This window comes from Manis javanica, chromosome 5 (assembly GCF_040802235.1).
Source record: "Manis javanica isolate MJ-LG chromosome 5, MJ_LKY, whole genome shotgun sequence".
Classification (NCBI taxonomy): domain Eukaryota; kingdom Metazoa; phylum Chordata; class Mammalia; order Pholidota; family Manidae; genus Manis; species Manis javanica.
In genome coordinates this window covers 48,330,950-48,358,521 of record NC_133160.1, presented here as the reverse complement: position 1 = coordinate 48,358,521, position 27,572 = coordinate 48,330,950, and the positions used below count along the sequence as shown (strand labels likewise).

The window sequence follows — 27,572 nt, the reverse complement described above, 5'->3', positions numbered from 1 at the left end:
CTCAGAGGTGAGGGGGAGGGCCGGTTTTTGGCTGATGCTGGTGCCTGAGAGAAATGGCTCCAGACTGCAGCTTGTCAGTAGTAAATAGATTTTAAACTTTATTTCTCCCTTTGACTGATTTCAGTTTAGAGGTATTTTACCCCAAGATTTCCTCTCCCTGGACTTAACAATGTAAGAAAGACTTAGAGTTTCCCCTTGCCTTGTGAAGAATCCATCAGGAATCCCAAGACGTTTCCATTGAGAGAGGTCCCACTAGGACAAGGGGAAATTTGTTAATGCTCCCCTCACGGGTACTGAAGTGACAAGTTTTAAGCATTGCTAGAAAATCCCCTTGGCCTAGTAAACCAACTAGATCAATTCCTGAGATCTGTGAGAAACACACTCACTGGTCTAAATTCATTAAGTGGACACGGAGACAAAGAGAACAGCGGAGCGAGGCTTTAATGATGGTCTTGCAAGATCGGATGTCTGGTGGGCAGGCACACTTGGGGAGTTTGGCGCCAATAATTTATCTCTTAGTACGCGAGTCCCTCCCCTGGTTCTTCATTGGCTGAGTACTACAGGGTTTACATTTTTTCTTGGACATCGCTTAAGCCAGTTATATCTTTCTTTTACATTTGTCTTAATTTTATTGGTAGGTTTAAAAAACTCAAACAGGTATTGCCAGGCTCTTATCAATTCTCTCACCCTCACTCTCAGCTTGAGCAGTTTCTACTACGTGGCTCTTTGTTAATACTTTACTGTTAAAATGTTAAACATTTTAGTGGGAATAAATCACATTTAGGTTTTATACTCTTTCCTAACAGTTCCCCCTCTTTTTATTTAAGAATTTCTGATTATATTCTCAGTAATGTATTTTAATTTACGCTTGGTCCTTTCTCAAATTTCTCTAATAGCTTTTTACTCTCTTTCTCATAGTTCAAATTTTCTTTTAATAAGATTATTTTGGGTATAGGTCATAGATATTTGCTTCTTTATTGCTGCTTTTATAAGCTTTTGAGTCAAGCTTCTCACACAAGGGATGATACAGCATTTTACAGCAGTTAAGTCTCGCAACTGTAACAAGGGATGTTAAAACAGAGGCAACTATACTTTTCTATTTTCTAAACTATTTTTCCAACTAGTCTATAAAAGGATGCTAGTTTTCAGCTAATTCATTAGCAAAAGTGGTGCCTTGTAATGATCTACAATTTCTATGAAAAAAATTTTTTTTCACTGGGTGTGGAGAGAAATGCCAGGATAAATGGATGGCCAATTGGACTAACGCACAAGTCAGTCCAGGTGGGTGGCAACAAGTAGAGCAGGTTCCCCTTTCTCCAGTACTACTAAACATTCGCTCTGGGGATGCATAATTTTGAGAAGTTGCCATCTTTAGACACATTTAGGACATGGGTACAAGTCAGTAAGTTCAGCACGGGAGATTTGAAACCTTCCCCTTGCCTAGAGAGGCATGAGTGATTCATCTTCCCTATAGAAAAAGAGGGGATTGCTCTTGGGTCTGACTTCTTTAGTGCATGAAAGAGTAAAGACAAGCTCTTGCAAGTCTCATTTCCTCAAGCGTCTTTGTCCTGGTACAGGGCTAACATGCAGTTCATCTCAGTGGGGTCTGTGTCTCAGCAGAGAGGGAACCGACTACTTGCGCTTGTGGCTACCCAGCAGCACATGTGTAACAATCGCTTTTATTCAAAGCGAGTGAAAGGAAAGGAGCAACACATAGCAGCAATTCACTGGGAGAGTTCCGCTTTATTAGGGAAAGGTGCTGGGTTATATAGAAAGAGGCATGAATTGATTGAGGTGTCACTTCTATGGGGCTGTTGGCTGTTGGCTAGGTGCTGGGATTGGGAGGGGGGCGAGAGGTGATTGGGCTTCAGGTGGCGCCAGTGGGAACTGAGGACCTTGAAGAGAAGCTGGAAGTTTGCCATCTTACTGGTGGGGGCCCTTCATTCCTCCCTTTCTCCTCTATGGGGTTGTGGACGTTGCTTTCTCTCTGACTGCTTCTTGCTGAGGTGCATAGAAGGGAGTGAGGGTTTGAGGATTGGGAGGAAAGGGTTGATAGGATTCCCCACAGTAAGGATGAGTAGATGTGGACTTCTTCAGGTTGGAAATTAATGAAGGTTCCCTGTAACCATAGGTCGAGGACCTGTTGATTCCCATGGTGCCAAGAGGATATGGATGTCAGGAGCCAGGCGTCTGCGGCCATTGTTTCCAGGAACAGTTTCCAGCGGAGAGAGGGGTCCATCTCAGCGTGTGGTGAGGAGGTCACGTGAGGGTGAGGGATCTTCTGTGGCTAGAAGCTGGTCGTTCCTGAGTAAAAACTGGTTGAAAGCTTGATTAGAGATTTTTCCGACTTGGGATTTGATGAACTTTATCATACAGGGTAAGAAGAGACAGGCTAGAAGAATGATTATTATGGGGCCTGCAATGGGCCAGAGCTAGGTGAGGAGGGGGTTTGTTAGTATTGAAGAGAATGGGTTGGAATTGGAAGCAGAGTGGAGACTGGAGGCAAGGTCGGTGAGTTTGGTGATGTCAGTTTCTACAATGCCAGATTCGTTGATGTAATAGCAGCACTCTTCCCGGAGGAAGACGCAGGTGCCGCTCTTCTCGGCTGTAAGCAGATCTAGGGCCTGCTGGTTTTGAAGGGTGACTTTAGCTAGCGAAGTGACCTGTCTTTGGAGAGAGGCTAGGGAATTGGCAGTGGATGTCAGGGCTCCCTCAAGTTTGGCGTCGAGATCTCTAACTGCCCATAGAGAGTGACTCAAGGCTCTTCCCGAAAACCCTGCCCCAATCGCTGAGGTGATCAAAGAGATACCGACCATGATGGGAAGGAAAGCAGCCCTTTTTGTGCGCGAGGGCAAGGGAGGTTGGAGCTCAAGGAATTCTGCCATGCTGTAAAGTGTAAGCTGTGGGATTAGGGTGACGAGAATGCAGGGTGTATCGGAGTTGAGAGGGAGTGAGTTGAAAAGACTGCCATTACACCAAAAGAAGTGTCCCCGTTGTGTAAAAGTCTTAGAGCCGGAGGTAGGGGTGTAGATAGAGAGGCAGTGAAATGCACTGGAGGGGGTTGGAGTTGGGCCTACACAGTGGTGGATGGTGAGATTATCTGCATATTCTGGTTCCCATAGGGGTATGTCTGCCAGGGGGCAGAGGGGTTGTCTTTCTGCATGGAAGGAGTAGTTAGTTGGAAATATTAAGGGGCACGGCGGCCAGCAGTGGGCGCTGTAGTGATGCACACAAGAAACAATTGGCTGTGTTAAGGGTGTGGTTGAGAAAGATGGTGGTGTCCTGAATGAGCTGTAACGAAGAGTAGGAGAAATGGGAAGAGGGGCGGGGATAAGAAGATGAAGAGGCGCCGTCAAGAGTTTGGATAATGACTTTTTCGGAATGTACGATATCTGATGCAACTTGAGAGATCTGGGAATGAGAGGGAACATACTTTCGAGAGATATGAAGGGTACCGTGGGGGGTCGAGGACCCCCCGTAGTAAACTGAGGCTGTGACTCTGGCAGCCCATCGAGAGTCCCAGGGATCTGGGATTGATAAGGAGAATGAGCCGTTGGGATATTTCATGAAACAGTTGGAGGAGTAATACTGTGGGTACTGGAAGTTACCCATGTAGTGAATGGCGCAAGACTAGTAGGGACATCTCCTGTAGGTGTCTGGCCATCACCTGCAATAGGCTTGTTTTTGGTCATAGAGGAAGCAGAGGTAGGGAGAATAAGGGTAGCTGCTAGTGAACACTTCGGTGGAGGGAGGAAAGTGGAGGTATAAAGGCTCAGAGCAGCTTTTCAGAGGGCTGTCTGGTGAAAGTGGAGGTATAAAGGCTCAGAGCAGCTTTTCAGAGGGCAGTCTGGTGTGGCTATGAGGGCAGTAACTTTTGTTTGATGCTGTGTGTAAGTCTCTCTGACTTTGAATCGCCATACAAAGGAGGCTGGGGTGGTGGGGAAGACAATAGGAATGAGGAAAAAAAGCGAGAGAGCAGTAAAGGAGGAAAAAGTCATGATTCGGGTATGGATGGCAAAGGGGGTGAATGGGATTTTGGAGGAAAGAGGACAGTAAGGTGAGGAGTCTGGAGGGAGGGAGAGTCTGTAAACTTTTGTAGGTTAAGAGATCTTTTAGGTGATGTGGGGACAGAATGGTAAGGGGCGCCCTGAATGTCAGTTTATGAGCTGCCTTCTGCAAGAGCTGCCCAGTGGCTAATGCTCGTAGGCAGGGGGCCCATCCCCGAACTGTGGGGTCTAATTGCTTGGAGAGATAAGCTACTGGGGCAAAGGATGAGCCATAATATTGGCTTAGGATTCCTAGAGCTTGACTGGACCTCTCATGAATGTATAATGAGAAGGGCTTTGACAAATCAGGAAGATGGAGAGCTGGGGCTTCCACAAGGGCTTGACGGAGCTTAATGAAGGAGTGTCGGGGTGAGGAGGATAATGGTTTTTTAGGGGGGCTCTTGCTGAGGTCGTATAGGGGTCTTGCCAACAGGGAGCAGGGAGAAGTTAGGGATCTACGCTCTAAAATATCTAGCCAGGCTTAGAAAGGGCCTAGAAAGGAAAGGATTTCTGTCTTGGTTTTGGGAATGGGCAGGTCAGAGAGGAGCCATTTTCTGTCTAAGGTAATGGACTTTCTTTATTGAGATAGAAGGAATCTGAGGTAAGTGACAGGAGGGGAAGAGATTTGAGCATTGACGGGGGATATTCGGTAACTTCTGGAAGCTAGAAGGTTAAGTAGGGAGGCAGTGTCAAGTTGAGACTGTTCCCACGAGAGACTGCAGAGCAGAAGATTGTCCATGTATTATAATAAGGTGGACTTGGAGTGATCATGATGAAACTGTTTGAGGTCCTGTGCTAGGACGTGTCTAAAAATATGGGGACTATCTCGGAAGCTTTGTGGCAAAACTGTCCAAGTGAGTTGTTCAGAATGTCTTGTGTATGGGTCTGTCCAGGTGAAGATGAAAAAATCTTGGGAGCAGGGGTCTAGAGGGATAGAAAAATGAGTCCTTGAGATCTAGGACTGAGAAGTGGATGCTGAGGCAGGGATCTGCGATAAAAGGCTGTATGGATTTGGAACTAAGGGATGGATAGGGACAACAGCTATGTTGATGAGGCGAAGGTCTTGGACAAGGCAGAAAGATCCGTTGGTGTTTTTAACAGCTAATATGGGGGTATTAAATGGGGAGTGAGTGGGTCTGAGGTAATTTTTGTTTGAAAGATCTTGAATGATGGGTTGGAGGCCTATGAGGGCTGAAGTGGTTAGGGAGTATTGGGCCTGACAGATCACTGAGAGGGATCACGTAATTTGATAGAGGCAGGGGGACATAGGGCTACGGAGGGGCTTGTAATGTCCCAAACTTTGGGATTTACAGGGTGTATAAGGGCAGAACCGGAGCTTTCATTGGGTAGAGGGGGGTCGTCGGCTATGAGGGCCATCAGAAAGTGAGTACTGGGGGCTGTGGGAGTGAATATAGTTATGGAAACGTGGAGGAGGGAAAGGATGTCTCGTCCTAGTAAAGGGATGGGACACTGGGGCATAACCAGGAAGGAGTGGGGAAAGGTATGGGATTGTCTAGGATTGTGCATAAAAGGGGGGGGGGTTGAATGGGAAAATCTGTTTACCTCCTACCCTGAGTATAGGAGTAATGGCTGGCGTGGTAGGGCCCCGGTGTTCTCGCAAGACTGAGAAGGTGGCTCCTGTATGTAGGAGGAAGGAGATGGGGCGACCGTCTACTGTTAAAGTAACCCTGGGGTCCTGTTTGGTGATGGAAATGGTCGGGCGAGAAGCTCCTGGGCCCCGTCAATCTTCTTCTGCCAGCCCCACTACAGCGGGCTTAGGATGGGGGTTGTTCGTCCAGCCTCCCCTTCGGATGGTTGGGCAATCAGACCCCCAGTGGCCCATTTTGTGACATCTGGAGCATGGGTTGGTAGGAGATCTGGGGGAGGGGCACGCCCTTGACCAATGTCCCTCTTTTCCACACTTTAAACAAGCTCCTGGGGGGGGCTTGTTTGTAGAGGGGTGCCCAGGTTGTGGTTTTATCAGCTGGGCCAACATTTGGAAATTGGCCTGATCAGCCTTTTGTTTACGGTGTTCTTTCTCCTCCTCCCGGTTATGGAAGACTTTAAAGGCCACTGTTAGGATCTCAGTCTGTGGGGTAGCGGGGCCCTGTTCCAACTTTTGGAGTTTAGCTTTAATGTCGGGGCAGCTTTGATCTAGAAAGTATGTCATAAGGACATGTCTTCTTTCAGGTGTTTCTGGGTCCAGGCTGGTATAGTGTAATAGGGCTTGAGTGAGTCTGTCTAAGAACTCGGAGGGGGTTTCGTCTCTCTTTTGAATTATGTCTTGGAGCTTTTGAAAATTGACTACTTTACGAGCTGCCTTTTTCAGACCTGCTATTAAGCAGGAGGCAAAAATATCTCAAGAGCAGAGACCCATGGCGGTGTTATAATCTCAGTGTGGGTCTTGTTCCGGGACAGCAGTGGGGCCAGGGGGATAGGTGGGGTCAGTCCTGTGGGTTTTGGTAGTGTGCGTTTGGGCGAAGTCCCAAACTCGTCTACGCTCTTCAGGGAGGAGAGTATTGGCCAGGAGCATGAAAATGTCATGATGTGTGAGGCTGTAAGACTGGAGGGTCCATTGAAACTCCCTGATGTATGTCGTGGGATCAGTGGAAAAGGAACTTAGGCGTTTCTCTAGTTGGGCTAAATCTCTTAAGGAGAAAGGGAAGTGAACGCGCACCATGCTTTTGGATCCTGCTACCTCCCGGAGGGGGGCGATAATTTTGGGAGGCCCTCGGGACCGAGTCTGAGGGGGACTGAAGGGTTCTGGCTCAGTCTGTGGGGGAGTGACGTGGTCTAGCCGTGCTTAGTCGAGCAGGTGCTGAAGTGCAGAAGGGGGGCAAAGAAAATAAAGATAGAATCGGACCCACGTGTCACCAGCTAGCAGCCCAGCTGCTTGCCTCTGCCACTCTAGTTGGGCTTGAACTCATGACTCTGAGGTTAAGAGTCCCATGCTCTACTAACTGAGCTACAGCAGGACTCTAGTTAATTGCTTATGGAATGCGTAAACAGAATGTTCTTTGTTCTCCATTCCTGCCACATTGGCAAGTGGGGAAAGGGCATATCTAGAAGCAGGGGTGGTGTTTTTACACATCTTCAAGGTCTCCCTATTTTCAGAGTGAGGAGTCTTGGCAAGATATGTTTTTGTGGACAGATAACTTCTAAGGACTGCACTGGTTGTTCTCTAGCTTGTGCTTTCCCATGCTGCATTCAGACATGGGGGAAGGTGCTTTCCCATTCTCCCTACAAACATGTGAGAAGACAAAGGCGGTCCCTAACAGGGGAGAAACAGGTGATGAGGGCAAAGACGGAGGAGGCCCCTGGGACCTAGTTAAAGGGGGGGCTGAAAGGCTCAGTCTTAATCTGCGGGGGAGCAAGGCGGAGGAGGTGAGATGGGGGAGGAGATGGTGGGGGAGGAAGGGAGAAGGGCTGTTGTAGGAGAAGAAGGGGAAGGGAGTGAACAGGAGGCTTCTGCGGGGGCAGCGGCTTGCAGGCTAGGAGAACTTGGGAGGGGGCGGGAGGAGGAGGAGGCGGAAAGCTTCGATATAGGGAATCTCCTTCCATTTTTTCAGGTGCTGGCGTAGTTAAAAAGATCGCGAGTGATGTTAGGATCAAGAGTTCCCCCTGCGGGCCATTTGTTGTTATTGTCTAGGGGGTATGTCGGCCAATCTTGGGAGCAATATTTATGGAGAAGTTTTGGTTTTATATCAGGCGTCAGGGAGAGGGTAGCCAGATGCTTAAGCAGGCATTCAAGAGGTGAACTTTCAGGGAGGGATGAGGAGGCTCCCATGGCTAAAGGACACTGAAGGAGACAAACAGGGGAAGACGAATGGAGATCCTCAGACTGGAAGCAGACCGCAAAGAGACAAAGGGCGTCCCCGATGATCCTTGGTGGTCTGCGGAAACTTGTATACGAGTCGGAATTTCTTAGGAAGTGTGGGTCGTCACCCAGACTTCCCTAAGAAGGCAGAGTGCCGGAGTCACGAGGTACCTAGCGCTAGGCGTTTTCGGCAGACAGAACAGATTTCGGCAGACGGAACAGAAGGAGGAGGGGGCGGGGAAAGGGTGCGTTCTCATCTGCAAAGGAGTCACCTCGTTTATGGCTGTTGGAGGGGGGGGGGCTGAGAGTCTGCTGCAGCTGTGAAGACCTGAGGCAGGGATTTATGGCTGTCAGAGGAGGGACCTGAGGGTCCGCCGCAGCCGTGAATGCCTGAGGCAGGGAAAGTTCCCTCCTCATCCCCGAGCGTCAGGGCCTTGCCGGACGATCACCGTCAATAGCACTGTGATAGCTCGGAGAAGAGTGGCCCACCCCGGGGAAATTTTGCTTAAAAAGTTTCAGCACTGATGGAAGGGACGGTGAATGCATTTATGACTGTCGGAGGAGGGGCCTGAGCATCCGCCGCGGCTGTGAAGGCCTGAGGCGGGGATTTATGGCTGTCGGAGGAGGGGCCTGAGGGTCTGCCGCAGCCGTGAAGGCCTGAGGTGGGGAGAGTTCCCTCCTCATCCCCGAGTGTCAGGGCCTTGCCGGACAATCACAGTCAATGACACTGCGATAGCTCGGGGAAGAGTGGCTCACTCCAGGGGGAAAACTTACCTAAAGGCCAGAGAGGAGTGGTGAGTGTGATGAGCCAGCGCCGGAAAAAGAGGATGAGGGCAAGCTGCTGCTGGTGTCGGGGGGGAAGACGGGGCCCAGTTGGGGTGTCCCGTCTCCCGGGTTTCAGCACCAATGAAAGGAAAGGAGCGACACATAGCAGCAATTCACCGGAGAGTTCCGCCTTATTAGGGAAAGGTGCTGGATTATATAGGAAGGGGCATGAATTGATTGAGGTGTCACTTCTACGGGGCTGTTGGCTGTTGGCTAGGTGCTGGGATTGGGAGGGGGGCGAGAGGTGATTGGGCTTCAGGTGGCGCCAGTGGGAACTGAGGACCTTGAAGAGAAGCTGGAAGTTTGCCATCTTACTGGTGGGGGCCCTTCAGCGAGTACTGAAAATTTAACTCACTCTACTCAGGCATTGGTGTCTTTATAACTTGTCTCTATTTCAAGAGTCTGTTTTAGATATTTTATTTCTGTTACAGTAATTAGTCTAGGGTCTTTTTTGGGAAGCTCTGGCTCAATATTTCTCTCAGGATTGGGGGTGGCCACTATGGGTGAAGTCTTGCCTTTGATTAAGACTAAACTTTCTCACAGGATTTACTCTAATGACATCTGCACTGAGTCTGTCTTGAGGTTTATGTATAGTTAATAAAAGGGGTTTATACTGTCTATCTTGGCAATTGTCAGGAGGAATTTTTTTTAGCTAAGTAGAGCTTTCTTTTTAAAGATTTTTCTACTGCATGAGGGGCTGTCTACCTTTGAAACTGGGTAGTATACTAAACACTGCTCCACTTTGGACTTGGGGGGTTACTTGCTTTTTTTATTTTATTAAGATTTGTCCATTCAGGACAGAGATACTTATCTCTAGAAAGCTGTTTTTGGTCATTTAGGTCACCACAAGAGAGAACTTGACAAGCATCAAACCTAATGGTTTGGGGGCTTGATGTTTTAGTAATATTGATTACCAGTTTGATAGGATAACTAGGAGTTCTTTCCCATTTTAGGGCTCTCTGCGACTTGCCTGTGAAATACAGAGTTAGGATAAAAGTTAACATTTTAGGTTCTTTTTAGTTTCAGCCTTGGGACAGTTAGCTACTTGGGACACTTGCCAATTCTATTTTGTCTCTAGATCTCCCAGTCAGTTTCTTTGGTGTAATGAGTCCAACTCTTTTCAGCTATCTTCACTGCAGTCTCCGCAATCAGGAGCACTTGGTAGGGGCCTTCTCAGCTGGCTGGAGTCGATCTTCTTTCTAGGATTTAACTAACACCAGGTCTCTAGGCTGGAAGCAGTGAGCGAAGAACTCAAGTGGGGGAGTCTGGGTCCTTTCAGCTTGAAAGAACGTAAGTTAGAAGACATGGCTAGCACATATTCCATCCTCTTCAAGTAAACTTGCTTCACATTTTAAGATTTGAGAATTTATTAGCTAGTGCCCAGCCTACTGATTAAGTAAGCATGACCCGAACCTGGTGAGGAGTACTGACCATGAGGGTCTCTCTGAGTTAATTTCCTGCTCTCTTCTACTAGTAACGCCATGGCTGTGATGGCTTGAACGCATTCAGTCCATCCTCAAGAGACAGGGTCCAATAGTTTAGACATAAAGGCTACTGGTTGTTTCTTTCCTCCCCAGGCTTGGGTCAAAACTTTATAGAGAACTTTGTTCAACAGTAACAAACTAGTGAAATGGCTTATCTAATGATGGTAGTGCTAGGACTGGGGTAGTGACTAAAGATTGCTTTCAATTTTTCTAGAATTTGCAGTTCTACTGGGTCTATTGGAGAGGGTCTGGCTCTCCCTCTAACAATTTGAAATAGAAGCTTTTAGCCTTTCTTCTAACACTTTTTGAGCTTTTCTCAGTAATTTTTCTAGGTTTTTCATTCCATCTATCTAAATTCTGTAATTAGATATATCTGGCCAATTTTTGGTTACAAAATTGACTTTTAAAAGACCCTGTCCTACCTGAGCTTCTGGGCCAAATCTTGAATACTTTCTCTTCTGGTCTCTGAGTCTCTATGAAAATGCAGTCGGGGTTTCTTCCTTTTCTCATTGGACTTCAAACACCTTAGAAACACTTTGCGTTCTTGGGGCTAATTCCCTAATTCCCTTTATAATTAGCCCTCGAAGATCTTGCATTTTAATTCTATCCCCTAGATTATTATTATCTCATCTAGGATCTACATTTGGGAACTTTTGTTCTGCTGACTGGACACCCTAGCCCAGTGGGTGTTTTTGTTCCCAAATGGACACAGCAGCTCTCCTGATCACCCCCCTCTCACTACTAGGGAAAGGATATTCATGAAGGACATCAGTTCAACTTAAGTATATATATATATTAGGTCCTAGGAATTGATCTAGTGGGTACACTTGGCCAAGGGGATCTTCTAGCAATGCTTAAAATTTCTTACCTCAGTATGCATGAGGGGAGCATTAACAAATTTCCCCTTGTCCTAGTGGGACCTCTCTCAATGGAAACATCTTGGGATTCCTGGTGGACTCCCCAGAAGGCAAGGGGAAACTAAGTCTTTCTTATATTGTTAAGTCTAGAGAGAGGAAATCTTGGGGCAAAATACTTATAAAAACTGAAATCAAAGGGAGAAATAAAGTTTAAAATCTATTTACTACTCATAAACTGCAGTCTGGGGCTGTTTCTCTCTTTCAGGCTCTAGCATCAGCTAAAAACTGGCCCTTCCCCTCACCTCTCAGGTACAGATAAGCCCTCTGTTGCCCAGGTAATTACTCACTGATATGGAGATGAAATTCTTTCCACCCCTGATGCAAGATGCAAATGCACTAAAGCTATATCTCTTTCCACCTCTGTAGGCTTGTTGATATGAGATATGAGTGGGGTGGAAAGAGAAAAAGGCCAGGAAAATCTACTAAAAAGACCTAGAGTTAATTAATTAGAGCTCAAAAAGACAGGAGCAACTTGGCCTGGAATGTTTGAATATTCTTCAGTAAAGAAGAGGGTCTCTCAGCATAGCCTGTCTTTATTATGTTAATCATACAGGCCCAGCTTCTTCTTCTTTTTTTTTTAACTTTACTTATATGCTATTTTTTTTTCTTTTTGAACTCAAATAGTCTGCAACTCAGGCAATCAATTCAGCATGCAGGTGTGGCTGTAAACAACATAGCAAAAGGCAGGAAGGATTCCACTCCAAAGATTGCATTTTAATACTTAGGAGGTCAAGAAGCAAGACTCTAAACTTACTCATTAGCAAACAGACAATAACTCTGTCCCCCCTTGGAAGATGGGCAGCCAGTACTGGTATGCTCTCAAACCAGGAAGCTGCCATCCTGGGAGGGGACTAAAAGCAGTAAATTTCTTATGTTAAGCTAATTTTGTAGAATTACTCAGAGGACTGATAAGAAATATAATGTCTCATCAAAGATACTTGAGACTATCTAACAAGTCTACACTTCTAGGTGCCAGCCACACTCCTAAAGAATCTTTAAAGAGGAAACTCTTAACCCCTGGGGCGCTCCTCTCTCCGAGGCCACTAACACTCTCAAAGTGCACAACTTTTTAACTTAAAACTTTCTCTCTCTAACTTCTCAGGGTGCCCCTCTCTTTTGAGGCGGCCTCACTTTCTCTCTCTAGGAGTAACTCTAAACAAAATTCTAACTCTACTTCACGGCCCTGTCCCCGCCCCTCAACTCTCTGCTGCGATTGTGGCGGGGAAAGGGACTGAGGAAAACACACAATGTTCTTCCAAAACTAGGGCTTGTCTTGGGAGGTCTCTTGTATTTCTTCTCTAGCTTTCTATTCCCTGGTGTTGAGGGGAAATAGGGGAAGCGTTCTTGGTAACCAACAGATTCCTTAGGTGAACTGGAGGCTTTATTACCATCGAAAAATAACTCAAACCTGGCAAAGCCAGTTTTCATCTGATCTAACTTTAATCTAGACAAAACAGCAAAATTTGATCATCTTGTGTTTGTCTTTAACCTGGTACAGGAGGCGTCCCCCCAGTACCGTAACCTTCACCTCAGCAGGCTATCTGGGGGGCATTCCAAGGGAGCTCATCTGGTTCCTTTTCTCTGCCTCTCTAGGCCTAGAATTTGTATTTCCTATCTTTCAAGAGGTCCCTGTGTATTCAACCCCCCATAATGGAAGTTTCTTGCACACACCTTGAGATTACACATCTCAGCCATACACACTAGACCTCTGAAAAATGCCCAACTACCAAGGCAGTACTTATAGCTTCATTTTCTTACTTTGGCTCGTGCACAAGGTTGCCTGGTTGCTGCGGTGCTTGCGTTTTCTCCTCTGCGTCAGTCACACCGTCTCTGCACAACAGTCTCAGGTCTCCCCTCAGCTTCCGTGCAAAGGTGAGATGCCCAGACTGAGCAGGCCACCCAAAGCCGGGCGGGAAGCGTCTTCCCACTCCGCCTGGGCCCCCACATCGTACAGGCAAGAGGATCCTGGACAAGCCCCCAAATTGTGAGAAACACACTCACTAGTCTAAATTCAATAAGTGGACACAGAGACAAAGAGAACAGCAGAGTGCGGCTTTAATGATGGTCTTGCAAGATCGGGTGTCTGCTGGGCAGGCACACTTGGGGAGTTTGGCGCCAATAATTTATCTCTTAGTACACGAGTCCCTCCCCTGGTTCTTCATTGGCTGAGTGTTAGGGTCCGGGCTTCCGAGGCTTCTCCAGAGAACAAACTACACAGGCATAGAGATGTAAATTCAAGCAAAGTCTTTATTCAGCCAGCTAGCTGGGGTCCAAGCGTCAGCCCGACGCAGCGGGTCTCAACAAGGACCCCAAGCACTCAAAGCCAAGGGTTTATATAGCATTTTCAAAACACTTAACTCACAGTAATTTTCCACAGCTGCACATTATTCTTGCAAGACATACATCCTGGGGTTAGGCAGGAGCAAGATAAGACCACTCCTCAATTGTCAGGGAGGTTCTGCACCATAAGCTTGGTATGTAAGATTAGCTGACCAAGGTTAGCTGACTAAAGGCCACAGCTGCCCACCACCTGGTGTTCATGATTAACTTGTTTTTCAAGGCCTTACCCAGTTCCAGTTTTTCTTTCTAAGTCACATACTCAGAAAATGGCTTCTAGGCCTTTAAGATGGCTATGCTTATGCTAACCTATTTCTATTCTTACACTGAGTACTACAGGGTTTACCTTTTTTCTTGGATGTTGCTTAAGCCGGTTATATTTTTCTTTTACATTTGTCTTAATTTTATTGGTAGGTTTAAAAAACTCAAACAGGTATTGCCAGGCTCTTATCAATTCTCTCACCCCCACTCTCAGCTTGAGCAGCTTCTACTACATGGCTCTTTGTTAATACTTTACTGTTAAAAATGTTAAACATTTTAGTGGGAATAAATCACATTTAGGTTTTATACTATTTCCTAACAGACCTAATATATATACTTAGATTGAACTGATGTCCATCATGAATATTCTAGTCCCTGGTGGTGAGAGTGGGTGGTGATCAAGAGAGCTACTGTGTCCATTTGGGAACAAAAACACCCACTGGGCCAGAGTGTCCAGTCAGGGGAACAAAAGTTCCCAAATGTAGATCCTAGATAGAGTAATAATCTAGAGAATAGAACTAAAATGCAGGATCTTCAAGGGCTAATTATAAAGGGAATTAGGGAATTAGCCCCAAGATCTCAAAATGTTTCTAAGGTGTTTGAAGTCCAATGAGAAAAGGAAGAAACTCCGACTGCATTTTCATAGAGACTCAGAGACCAGATGAGAAAGTATTCAAGATTTGGCCCAGCTGCAAATTCTAGAGAAACTGAAAGCAATCTTTAGTCACCACCCCAGTCCTGGCACTCCCATCATTAGAGAAGCCATTTCACTAGTTTGCTACTGTTGAACAAGGTTCTCTGTAAGGTTTTGACCCAAGCCTGGGAGGAAAGAAACAACCAGTAGCCTTTATGTCTAAACTGTTAGACCTAGTCTCTTGAGGATGGACTGAATGCGTTCAGGCCATCGCAGCCATGACCATACTAGTAGAAGAGAGCAAGAAATTAACTTGGAAGAACCCTCACGGTCAGTACTTCTCACCAGGTTCGGGTCATACTTACTTAATCAGTGGGCTGAGCGCTGGCTAATAGATTCTATTTGAAAAAGATGACCTGATCTTAACCACAGACACCTGTCTCAATCCGACCAGCTGCTTACGTGCAGGAGAAGCTGAAGGCCAATCAGAATTGAGCCATAGTTACATAGACCTCATAGAATATCAGACTTAGAGTAGTCCATACCTTTGGAAAAATTCAGACAGAAAGAGGCCTCATACACAGTAAAAGAAAAGAATTAATTCATAGGGAATAATTAAGGAAGTTCTGGAAAATCTTGTACTTCCAAGTGAGATTTCTATAACGCATGTGAATGGTCATCAGAAAGGAAGTCCTTATGAAGCTACAGGTAATAAGATTGCTGATGTAGCTACTAAAGAGGCTGCATCTGAGGATGAAATTAGATTTTTGAACCTCACCCCAAAAATTCCTAAAATCTCATTGATCCCAAAGTTTTCCAAGAAGGAGATTAAGAAGCTACAGGAGGTGGGGGCATCTCGAGATGAGAAAGGGCGGTAGACGTTACCAGATGGGAGAGAAATGATGGGCCAGCCTATTATGAGAGAACTGATGAACATGTTACATAGGGGGAGCCATTGGGATCCTCAGGCGATGTGTGATGCTTTGCTAAAGGTTTATGGGTGTACTACTATTTACACCATTGCTAAACAGGTTTGTAAGAGCTGCATAACGTACCAAAGAATTACTAAGAAGTGTATGAGAAAGCCAGTACCTGGGGAGAGACTCCTAAGAATAAGATCATTCCAAAGTATTCAGATTGACTTTACTGAGATACCTAAAGTGGGAAAGCTTAAATATTTAGTAGTGATTGTTGACCATTTCACTGGATGGGTGGAGGCCCACTCATTAACAACTACAATGGCAGGATCAGTGATAAAAGTACTTTTAGAGCAAGTTATTCCTGAGTTTGAGTTACTAGAAAATGTTGATTCAGATAACGAGAGTCATTTTGCTTCAAAAGTACTAGAGGAAATAATTATTATATGAGCTACCATATCTGGGAAGAGCAACAGACTTGCCCACTATGGAAACAAAAGATCAGTTTTTAAGAGAGTATGTGCTGGCCATGTCTTCTAACTTACCTTCTCTCAAGCTGAAAGGACTCCTCGCCCAGACTCCCCCACTTAAGTTCTTTGCTCACTGCTTGCAGCCTAGAGACGTAGTATTAGTAAAATCCTAGAAAGAAGATTGACTCCAGTCCAACTGGGAAGGCCCCTACCAAGTGCTCCTGATCGCAGAGACTGCAGGGAGGATGGCTGAAAAGGGTTTCATTACCCCAGAGTAAAGAAACTGACTGGGGGATCTAGGGACAAAACAGAATTGGCAGGTGTCCCAGGTGGCGAACCAACCCTTAAGGCTGAAATGAAAAAGAACCTAAAAATGTTAATTTTTATCGTTCTAACTCTGTATTTCACAGGCAAGTCGCAGGAAGCCCTAGAATGGGAAGGAACTCCTAGTTATCCTGTCAAACTGGTAATCAATATTACTAAAACATCAAGCCCCAAACCATTAAGTTTGATGCTTGTCAAGTTCTCTCTTGTGGTGACCTAAATGAGCAAAGATAGCTTTCTGGAGATAATAAGTATCTCTGTCCTGAATGGACAAATCTTAATAGAATAAAAAAAGGCAAGTAGACCCCCTTGTCCAAGGTAGAGCAGTATTTAGTGAACTACCCAGGTTCAAAGTTGGACAGCCCCTCATGCAGTAGAAAAATCTTTAAAAAGAAAGCTCCACTTAGCTAAAGGAATTCCTCCTGACAATTGCCAGGATAGACAGTGTAAACCCCTTTTATTAACTATACATAAACCTCAAGACAGACTCAGTGCAGATGTCATTGGAGTAGATCCTGTGGGAAGGTTAGGTCTTAATTTAATCAAAGGCAAGACTTCACCCATAGTGGTCACCCCTAATCCTGAGGGTAATACTGAGCCAGAGCTTCCCCAAAATGACCCTAGACTAGTTACTATAACAGAGATAAAATGTCTAAAACAGACTCTTGAAATAGAGATAGGTTATGGAGACACCAATGCCTGAGTAGAGTGAGTTAAATTTTCAGTACTCGCTTTGAATAAAAGATATTGTTATGCATGTGCTGCTGGATGGCCACAGGCACAGGTGGTCCCGTTCCCTCTCTGCTGGGTCATAGACCCCACTGGGATGAACTGCATGTTAGTCCTGTACCAGGACAAGGATGCTTGGGGAAATGAGGCTTGCAAAGGCTTGTCTTTACTCTTTCATGCACTAAAGAAGTCAGACCCAAAGGCAATCCCCTCTTTTTCCATAAGAAAGATGAATCACTCCTCATGCCTCTCTAGGCAAGGGGAAGGTTTCAAAACTCCGATGGAGAACTTACTGACTTGTACCCATGTCCTAAATGTCTCTAAAGAGGGCAACTTCTCGAGATTGCACATCCCCCTAGCGGATGTTTGGTAGTACTGTAGAAAGGGAAACCTGCACTGCTCGTTGCCACCCACCTGGACTGGGATTTGTGCTTTAGTCCAATTGGCCATTCCATTTACCCTGGCATTTCTCTCCACACCCAATGAAAAAAATTTTCATAGAAGTCAAATGTATACATTGACTCAGTAAGAATCCCCAGGGGAGTCCCTGGTGAATTTAAAGCTATAAACCAAATAGCTGCAAGATTTGAGTCAGCACTATTTTGGTGGTCCACCATCAACAAAAACATAGATTAGATCATTAACTATACCAGAGATGCTCTTCAAGAAGTAACTAGTCAACTAGATGCGACCAGCAAGATGGCCTGAAAAAAACAGAATAGCATATGTTAGCAGAAAAAAGAGCCTGTGTTATGTTAGGAGGAAAATATTGTACTTTTATCCCAAATAATACTGCCCCTGATGGTGCTATTACTAAAGCCCTACAGGGACTCACCACTTTAGCTAATGAATTAGACGAAAACTGGCATCAGTGACCCTTTTACAGACTGGTTGGAAAAGTAGTTTAGAAAATAGAAAAGTATGGTTGCCTCTGTTTTAACATCCCTTGTTATAGTTGCGAGAATTTTAACTGCTGTAGATCCTGTATCATCCCTTGTGTGAGAAGCTTGACTGAAAAGCTTATAAAGGCAGCCATAAACAAGATTAGAGAAATTTGAGAAAAGACCAAGTGTAAATTAAAATACATTACTGGGAATAAAATCAGAAATTCTTAAATAAAAAGAGGAGGGAATTGTTAAGAAAGAGTATAAAACCTAAATGTGATTTATTCCCACTAGGATGTTTAAACATTTTAACAGTAAAGTATGAACAAAGGGCCACATGGTGGAAGCTGCTCAGGCTGAGAGTGGAGGTGGGGGAATTGATAAGGGCCTGGCAATACCTGTTTGAGTTTTTCAAACCTACCCATAATAAGACAAATGTAAAAGAAAGATATAACCGGCTTAGGCGACGTCTGGGAAAGAATGTGAACCCTGTAGTCCTTGGCTGATGAAGAATCAGGAGAGAGACTCACATAGTAGGAGATAAATTATTGGCGCCAAACTCCCCAAGTGTGCCTGCCCACCAGACACCCGATCTTGCAAGACCGTCATTAAAGCCTCGCTCTGCTGTTCTCTTTGTCTCCGTGTTCACTTATTGAATTTAGACCAGTGAGTGTGTTTCTCACATAAGTGAGAGAATAGAGCTCCTGGCTCACGCCAGGAGGGGACAAGAGAGCCCATAGTGGTGTGTTGTCTAGAGGGTTTTATAGGCAGTTGAGGATTTTTCGAGAACATGAAAAAATTTAGGGGTGTGGACTTGTTAAGTGGTCTCTGAATATTTAGAATTAACACAAGCAACTTCCTCTGATGATTTCTCTCTGAGATACCAGCATCTTGGTCTGGGAGCATATGAAACAAGGCCACCTGCTCAGTCCCCAAGTGGGCTGAGGTATTGTCTGCTAAAGAATAAGTTAAGAATTTCTAACATCTTAACTTCTTGGGTATTAAAATGCAATCTTATCTTTAAGGTGGAATCCTTCTTGACTTTTACTGTGTTGTTTATGTCTGGGCTTACTTGCTAAATTAGTTGCCCAGTTTGCAAAATCACTTCATCAGATCTAAAGGAAGAAAGTCAGCACATAGGCCTGGGCCTTTAGTATGCTAAAGTGAATCTTACACATGATTATAAATGGTTAGCATAATAAAACATGTGCTACTCTTCTTTATCTGGGGAACATTAACTGATCTCACTGAAGAATGATTCTAGAGCTCAATGTTTAACATAAGAGTTTTAGTAGGGGGGTTTCCTTGCATGTAATTACATTGCTCTGACTGCAAATATCCTGCCCTGCTCCCTCCGGAGGCCCTCACCCTACTCTGACTACATCCATGGTCCCTGTCTTACTTGCAGCCTATAAAAACAGATAATAAGGAACAGAATTTATAAATATGGTCCAGAAAATTAATTATAATGCAAATCCAGTTGAACAGGTTTACTATTTTGTTATTTTACTAGTTTTTCTTATTTTTGCAACTTCTGTAAATTTTAAATTATCCTAAAACTAAAGTTTAAGATACTGGTTGTGCTAAGGAGTGATCTGAAAATAATTGCTTGTGGGTTCTTCTGTATTCTGGCCCAGGGCCACAAATCTTAAGTGTGCAGAAGAGATGGGAAGGCATTCCACTTTCTCTGTGATTCACCCCCTCCTGGGTCACAAATGTCTACTTCCAGGTCCCCAAGGCAGGTGGGCTCAGAAGGAGCACAGCAGCTGGGAGGTGGCGACCAAGCAAGGCCTGTTGGTTTCTTTCTGTGCCTCTGGTTTGGGTTTTTAACATCCCTTGTTATAGTTGCGAGAATTTTAACTGCTGTAGATGTAGCAGGTCACTGTGGTGGAGCAGAGATGTGGGCAGGCAGAGCAGAGCGAGGAAGCAGACAGTCTGAGGAAGGAGTGGTGAAGCCCTGACAGGACTGAGGTGGGAGGGACAGGAGCTAGGGCCCAAGAGTAGAAGGGGAGAGTGACTGGAGCATTCTGACAGAGGAGAAATTTGTGTGTGTGTGTGTGTGTGTGTGTGTGTGTGAAATGGACAGTGAGCAAAGCTGAAGGTGCCCTCGTGAACCATTTTGACTAAGACTAGGTATCATTGAATGTCAGGAAGCCAAGAAGCTTCTGAATGCGGTCTGTCCCAAACTTGGAAGGTGTACTGGTTTGCTCACTTTTGTTGATGGTGTTCCATGTGGCAGGCTCTGTCCTAAGAACACTGCACACACTTGTGTCAGGTATTATACTACCACACTGTGCAGAGAAGGAAGTAGGCATGGAGATGCTGAGCAGCTGAAGTTTGAGCCCAGTTTATGTTTCAAAGCCCAGTTCTTCTGCCATACTTCTCTCACAGATCATAGTCATCCAGCAAGAAAGGAGGGATATTCCCCTAAAGCAGTGGCCCTTGTTTGATGAACACAGCTTGTTTGGCTGTGGTGGGGCCTAAAAAATCTGTATCTCTAGCAAATGCCCAGGTGATGGTCCAGAGAGCCACTGCCCCAGGTCTGCAGAGCCCATCTGGAAATAGCGATCAGCATTTACCATTGCTTATCTCTTGCTTCTTCCAGGATGCAGTTCCTGGTGTCCTAAAACAGAAGCTTTTCTGAGGTCACCTTATCCTGCACCCAAGATTGTGATTTCTTCCTTATATTTCAACAACTGCCACAAGCCCACGCAAGACTACCACCAAAGCTTGTCTGTATTTATTGCACCACCAGCGTAGATAAGAAGAGGGACCAGCTGTCCCTGCTGTGCGTGGTGGCCACGCTGATGTGGGATGGAAACCGTCTCTGGGCAGAAGGCCCTGGGCAAGTGTTTCAGCTCACTGTCCCCCTGCTCGTTCCATGTCAGCAAAGTCCGCTGCCAGCCAGGAACACCCAGAAGCAGAGGGGCAGACAATGGTCTTTGCTGTGGCCTGTGGGACGGTAAAGTTTGAGGTCTACCTGCAGTGCAACCCTCTCCAGACCTTCCTTCTGAAACCAGTTGCCTGGTCACCACACAGATAGGAGGCCATGCAGGATCACACCTGGTACAAGTCAACAGAACATCCTCCAATGTGGAGGTCAGTTTCCCGTGGTGGGTGGGGCTGCCACCTGCTCTGCTGTACTGAGTTCACAGCTCAAATACCAGCAGCCTATCTGCTGACTGATTTGCTCGTTGCTATGGTTCCCTTTTAATGAACCTATTCCTTTTCTTGCCCTATAAAAGGCCGTGGTTCTGAAATTCTGAAAAGTAAAATTGCAGTGGAAATGTTGCCAGGTTCATGTGTTTGGGGTTGGGGGGTGGTTGGAGGAGTGTTCAGATGAAGGGACATGGGTGGTGGGGATGGGGACTGTTTTAGCCCTGTATGCCCAGTTCACACTCACATTCACACACATGCACACCATTCCTAGAAAGCAAAACAGCCCATCTTCAGGCAAAGGCTTTATCCTTTCTGCTTCCTCCTGACACTTGGTGGATGTTCTCGGAATTGGATCACCTTAGTCATTTCATGCCAGTTAAAATAAGCTGACTGATCACCTGGCTGGCCTTGCTCTCTGAACTGGGAGATAAAAACTCAATGGTCATTGCAGAGCCCTGAGCAGGCGGCAGGGCATGGGCAGCAAAGGGTTCTTGGCTGTGAGGGAGCACGGCTTTGCCAGGAGATGCTTCATGACCACATGCACAGTAGGTTACATCTGCATTTACATTCACTGGTTTTCCTAGAACAGTTTCAAGCCCATCTTGTGCTGCATTTCAAGGAGGAAATGGGTATGGTTAGTGATGGGAAGCTGAGGGTCAAGGGCTCTGCAGCTGGGCCTCAGTGGAGCCTGGTGGGCAGGAGAAACTCCTTAGGAAACAGAAGTGGGTGTCATGTCCTCTGGAGCCCCATCTGGCTCTGTGACAAGAGTCCAGCTAAGCTCTGTTCCCTCTGAACACTCCAGCCGTGGAGACCACAGTGCTCCCTCATTTCTGGGTTACCCGCTAATCTCCAGACCAGCAGTTCTGTATTCAGTGTGCTGTCCAATGCCATAGGAACCAACCACATGTAGTATTCATATTTACATTAATTAAAATAAAGACCCAGGAGACACAGCAGGAGGGAATGTCTGCCCATGATAGCTCTACTAGACACCCTGATGCCCTCCTGCTCTCAGTGCTTATGGCTGCAGACCCCTTCTCTATCTCCAGAGACTGAAGTGCAGTTTAGAGTTCACTGGTCTGCAGCATAGATTGGGCTGAAAGTAGGGTAACCAAGTACTCCCAGTTTCTCTGGGACTTTCTTGATCTCAGCACCAAAAGCCTATGCCCAGAGCCCCCTCAGTCCTGGGCAAATGGGATGGTCAGTGCACATGGCTGAGACCCACAGGGCAAGTGACATTTGACGGAGCTATTAGTGGGATAGGGTCAGTACTGAGAAGCAGCTCTTTCCCAGGAAACTTGTCGCCACACCCAACTCCACCTTCCTGTATCTCCCATCTTATGAGGCAACTGTCACTTCCACCCAAGGTCTCACCCTGACAAGCACTGGAGAGTTTGGGGTTTCTTGGCCATTGCCAGTCTGATGGGGTGGGAGATGGTACCACCACTTAGGTGCAAATGGAGGGAGAGGTGGATGTGGGAGCAACACCAGTGTCCACTGCAAACCCTGCTGAATTCCACTACAATAAATTTAGTTTCTGCATCATATCCTTTCTTCTTCCCTCCCTCCCTCCCTTCCTTCTGCTTGTATTTTTGTGATTTACCTGTTCACTTTTCTTGTGCTATTGTTTTTTTCTCTGATTTTTTTTTCCCTACTGATTTTAAGGCTTCTTTACATAGTAAGGACATATGCCTGTCTATTGTGGCACATGCTTTTCTCCAGTTTGTCACTGAGGATCATGTTTGGTTGCATGTAAAAAGGCTCCCAAACAACAGTGGCCTCAGTAAGATGCAATTGTAACTCTTGCTCCTCTGGAAGAAGCCAGAGGGGGTCATCCAAGGCTGTCGAGGGGCTCCATGAGGTTGACAGGGACCCTAGGGGTTCTTTCCATTCCTCCATGTGGCCAAATGGGCCTTGTGGCCAGTAGGGTTGCTAGAGCACTCACTCTTATGCCTGTTTTCCATGGCAGGATGGCATTAGGTTGGGAGGGGAAAGAAGGGAAAGAAAGGAAGATTGGCTGCCCCATCTTTCTAGCCTTCCCCAAAGTGTCTCCCAGCCCTTTGTATCTCTCTGGCCCCTGGCATCACAGGCCACCCTAACCATGTGGTCTAGGGAAGGCAGGTCTTTCATCCGAGAGCTTTCCCAACCAACACCACTAGGCCTTGTTCCTGAAGGGGCGGAGCAGGTATTGGAAGGCTACTTGTGGCCAGCTTAGTGCCCTGCAGGATGCCATCTACACTTACTTCCCAAGCCTATTGTCCCATAGGGACACCCACAGTTGCTGTCCTGAAGGTTCTTAGGCCAATGTGATATAGATGCTTGGGAGTTCATGTCAAGCTCTTTGAGGACCCAGTGGGACTCATGCCCTCTACCCTAGCCTGAGGTGAGGTAGGTGGTGTCCCATGTCACCCCTTAAGGGGACTTTGAGGTTTGAAGCCCAGCAGCACTTCCCTCCCAATCAGTCTTCGTACCAACCCTCACACCCCATTCTCCTCCCCCATGGGACAGAGCTGCAGGCTTCAGAAAGAACATCCTGTTTTGGAGCCTCATGTTCCTTTCTCTCATGTATTTTACCAGCATCTCAGCTGAACTGCTTGTCTCGGCTTGCTATGCACACATCTGTGTGACTGATCAGGTCACTCTTTAGATGTGGCTTTGAAACTCAGCTTACCATTTCAACATCTTGTTCCCCAGTTAGGCTATGAACTCAAGGGCAAGGAACATACCTGGACCTGCTTTGGGTCCCGAGTGCCATGGCAGAGCCATCCTCTTGCACACAGGCACTGTCTGTCCCTGCTGCAAAACTTTTTCCTCACTTGGGATAAGTTTTGCTACAGTAGGTGATAATATGCCCCAAAACAATGACTCAAAGATAGGATGTATGTATCTCATTTAAAAAGTCTGGGGGTAGGTGAACTGAGGCCATCTTGCTGGTTCCACATAGTCACCAAGGTCCAGGCTCCTGCCGGCTTGATGTAAGCCAGCCTCTAGAGTATAACTGACCTGTCCTTGTGGCCAAAGACAGGCCAGAGACAGTGGTCCGGCCATCATAACTGAATTCCAGGTAGCAGGACAGAGGAAGAAGAGTCTATTAAAGCCAATTCCCACCAGCCCCACCCTTCTGCTTCTACACCACTGGCCAGAACTTAAGTCATATGTCAAACCTTGCTATAAACCCAGCTGGGTAATCACCTCGTAGGCCCACTAAACGGCAGGCCTTAGTAACTGAAGAGGAGGGTACTGAGAGGAACTGCCATCTGTGCCGTCGTGCACATCAGGGTTCTCTTCCTTCTCCAATGGCCCCGTTCTGATGTCTTGGCCCACAGCCCAATCCCAAACCCAGTACTTTTGTCAAAGAAAATTTAACTAGGGAAGAGAAAAGGCCATAATACCTCATCTACTGGTCAAAGGATGATAGAATCTTCTAGTTTTCTGTTCTTTACATTAGAGAAATGCAATTAAGAGTTGGTTAACAGGGTCCATAAAGCTAGCTTCTGATTCTGCTGCCTCCCCTCCTTCAACAAGAGTAATTCCTAAAAGCAGTTCTTTACCTTCTCTTTACAAGAGTTAATATAGATGCTTCATTTATAAGCAATCATAATTGCTTATAGTTATTAGTTGACTCCTGAGTATTTCACCTGTTCTCATTCATAGCTCTTAGCTTAGTTTCTAAGGTAGGGACCAGCCACCTGCTGAGTGACTGGTGTACTCTAAAGAAAGTGAACTACACATTAAGACACATAGGGTGCTTCTGAAAAATGCCAATGTCCACCCTACCCTCAGAGATCTGGGGATAGTTTGGTATATGGGTCTGGGCAAAGGTAATTTAAAAAGTGCCTCAAAGGATCCAGTGTGCAGAGCTGTGCACCCCAGCCCCAGCACATCTGAGTACATACCTGAGCCACGGCAGGTGCTCAACCTGGACCTCACATCTCTGCCAGGGCTTTCTGTTGTGCTCCCTGCTTTTAACCACCACCTCCTTCCCTCCTCAAGATCTAATCAAACACATCAAGCCAGGAAAAAACAGCCAGTATTTGTATTACTATTTTATTTGCCAGATATTCCAGACCCAACGTCTCTACTGGGCAAGTAGAAAAATAGAATAGTTTACTACTCTGAAAAGGCAACTATGACAAACAAGTATGTGCTCAGTCAGAAAGGGGCTCCTTGAACCAGAGCAAATGCAGAGGTAAGGCTGATGGTGCAGCCTGCGACAACAGAAGGGAACTGGTGTCCCCATGCTATGGACTTGTGTTGCCCCAGAGCCATGGCTGAAGCAGAGCCCTTCCTGCCCACACTAGCTGGCCCAGTCTTGGAACCGGAAGCAGTCGCTAGCTATCTTCCACACTGTGTTGCTGGGCGAGGCCTGAGCGGTCAGGATAAAGCTCTGGTTAAAGTTCCGTTGTTTGCTGCCTTCAAACTTCACTGTTCCACAGATCACAACGAGGACTGTGGTCTGGCCTGGGGTGGCTTCATCATGAACAGGCTGACAGTCTGCCACGTTGACTTGGAACTCACTGGAAGGCAACATTTCAAAAAACTCACTCAAGGACTCTTGTCCCGAAATGGCGTTCCCGTTCCACACGAGTGTGGCAGTGCCCATGTAAAGGCGGGGAAGCAGGCGCCGCCGCTTGTCCATGGTGGTGTAGTAGACATTGACAAACTCCTCAGCGGCCCTGCAGGCCTGATCCACGTAGGTCTTGAAGTCCACCGACGCCATCTTCACTCTGCTGAAGGGCGCCTCCACCCAGTGCTACCTGCGCCTGAGGGACTGAGTCTGTGGGGCAGGTATTGAAGGGAACCTGTGTGAATGCCTACATTTGTTCTGCCCAACAACGGGACAATCCTCCTTTTCTACTGATGGCAAAACACTTACACAGTGTAGAGGGATGACTCTAGGCTCAAACTGTTGCCAGATGCCTAATCTAAGCCTCAGTGTGCTCGTTTTCAAATGAAAGGTCACTTATAATGTGAGAATTAAACAATACAGTGTATACCAAGTGCATAGTGAAAAAGCCCGATACTTAGTATGTGGTCAGAAAATAGTGGATGTTACTGAATTTTGAAAATATCATTCTATAAAATAGTACATTTGACCCTTGAAGGCCACTTTTTCTTGGCAGATAGAACAGATGTGACTGCCTCTAGAGAAGCCAGGAAACTGTTTATCCTGGGAAAAGACAGTGGACCATGTAGAAGGGAACTGTGGTTCAATTAAGGCCAACTGGATGGCAAGTGGTTGTCAGCTGGTGACAATCCAGGAAAGTAAAACAGAGAAGGGAGATTTAGGAAAACAAATGCCATGAGGACAGGACCGAAGAGGCAACCACCATTCTCCTGATAAGCAGTAAGAAGCAAACCTGTGGCTGCCTAGGAAAATGAGGATACTACCTAGCTTCTGGGAGCACAGATACCCATGAGGTAAGTCCTGTGAGCCACAGTGGAAAGACAAGTTAGACTCTAAGAAGTTCTATGGGACTGGGGTGGGGATAGCAGCAAAAAATTTCACATTTCCTTTAAAAAAGTGAACAATTATCAAGAAATATTATTTGCTTTTTTGTCAGGATAGAGTAAAACTGCTAAGGTTCTCTGTTGTTTTCTGCATTATTAAAATATTTCACTTAAAAAATTCATTAGAACCCATTACTGAAAGACTGGATGTATTTAGATTTACAAACTTTTCATTTCATTTCAAACATCCTTTTTAAAAAATATCAAACTTATGAAATATAAGATAGGTTGGGAAGGATTCACTTACCCTTAAAGACCAGTAATGTGGAGGTCTCTGCTTTGAGCTATTAAGAGCTGGGAGGAAGCTGGGTCCTAGAAATGAGCAGTTCAAGGACCAGGTACAGACAGGTCTCTCCGCTCCCTCCAGGACCGCAAGTCAAGCTTCAGAACACTCAAAGTGCTTTTGCCTGCAGGAACAGACGAGAGAGCACTACTAAAACAACGTCACAAGCGAGAACAGGGACCTCAGGTCTGGATCAAGGCCCTGACAGTAACTGCACTCCTGATTTATCACTTGTAAGAGCGTGTGGGGTCTTTGAAGACGCTGTCAAGTGCACGCCGTCCATAGACCTGCTCATCCCCTAGGTCCCTGCAGCTATGGAGTAGTCTCAGAGAACAGCTCCAGGGCGGCTAGGCTGGAAACCTTTCTGGGCCCCAGCTGTCTCCGGCTGGGCTTCGCCGCTGCATGTCCACCCTGCTCCTCACGAGGCCCCGACCCCTCCGCCTCCGCTCCCGCGTCGGCCAGGCCGCCTTCCCAGCGACTCCAGGCAGATGGACGACCGCCGCCCTCCCTGAGGTTCGGTCACCTGCAGAGCTGCGGACTGCGCGACCCCAGCCAACCGCACGGAGCGTTATGGGCCGAGGCGCCCCAAGGCTATGAAGGCCGCACCGCACCACCAAGCTCTTCGCAGCGCGACCACAGAAGGCACAACCGGCTTCCACCCCCAGCCGGGGGGGGGGGAGTGGGAGGGAGGGGCTCCGAGAGAGGGCCCGGAACGCCCGCGCAGCACCTACCTAGCGCGCGGCGCACCAGTCGGCGCTGAGGGCCGGCCCCTGAAGGTCCGGGGGGGGGGCGCCTGCCGAAGTTCCGCGCTCCTCGGCCGCTCGCCTCAGGACCGGAAAGAACCGCCCTTGTTCCCGCCTCTTCCTCCACGGAGCCTCCGTCCAGGGGTCCGGACCTCAGAGCCCTGGTGCTCATCGGCGTTATCCGCGGCTCCGCGCGAAAAGGAGTGCCTCCGGTCCTGCCCGCCTCTACCC

The 27,572-nt window shown here is 46.7% G+C and overlaps 1 protein-coding gene and 1 long non-coding RNA gene across 4 annotated transcripts in view; one reads left to right on the top strand and one right to left on the bottom strand.

The window, feature by feature from the left end:
* The window catches only part of LOC140849544 (uncharacterized), a 31,453-nt gene extending 9,378 nt beyond the window's left edge, over window positions 1-22,075 (top strand). Inside the window, exons 2-3 of one of the 2 annotated variants that reach the window (XR_012131548.1) lie at window positions 2,132-2,269; window positions 20,251-22,075. This is a non-coding gene — a long non-coding RNA (uncharacterized lncRNA). The remainder of the gene's footprint in view (window positions 1-2,131; window positions 2,270-20,250) is intronic. The other variant, XR_012131549.1, reaches the window with a different exon arrangement.
* Window positions 22,076-24,832: 2,757 nt separating this feature from the next.
* On the bottom strand, window positions 24,833-27,504 carry NXT1 (nuclear transport factor 2 like export factor 1). 2 transcript variants are annotated; one of them, XM_017675946.3, is made up of 3 exons: window positions 27,330-27,504; window positions 26,563-26,722; window positions 24,833-25,581 (listed from the first exon to the last, which is right to left on the bottom strand). In XM_017675946.3, exon 3 carries the CDS (start codon window positions 25,522-25,524, stop codon window positions 25,102-25,104), a length of 423 nt encoding a protein of 140 aa, XP_017531435.1. In that variant the 5' UTR covers window positions 25,525-25,581; window positions 26,563-26,722; window positions 27,330-27,504; the 3' UTR covers window positions 24,833-25,101. The 2 variants fall into 2 exon arrangements, with proteins under 2 accessions (XP_017531435.1, XP_017531439.1); XM_017675950.3 differs by lacking the exon at window positions 27,330-27,504 and adding an exon at window positions 27,122-27,278.
* Window positions 27,505-27,572: the final 68 nt, after the last annotated feature.

What these genes read in the sequence shown, in the direction of transcription:
- NXT1 (XM_017675946.3), bottom strand. Translation starts at nt 25,524, where the DNA reads ATGGCGTCGGTGGACTTCAAGACCTACGTGGATCAGGCCTGCAGGGCC.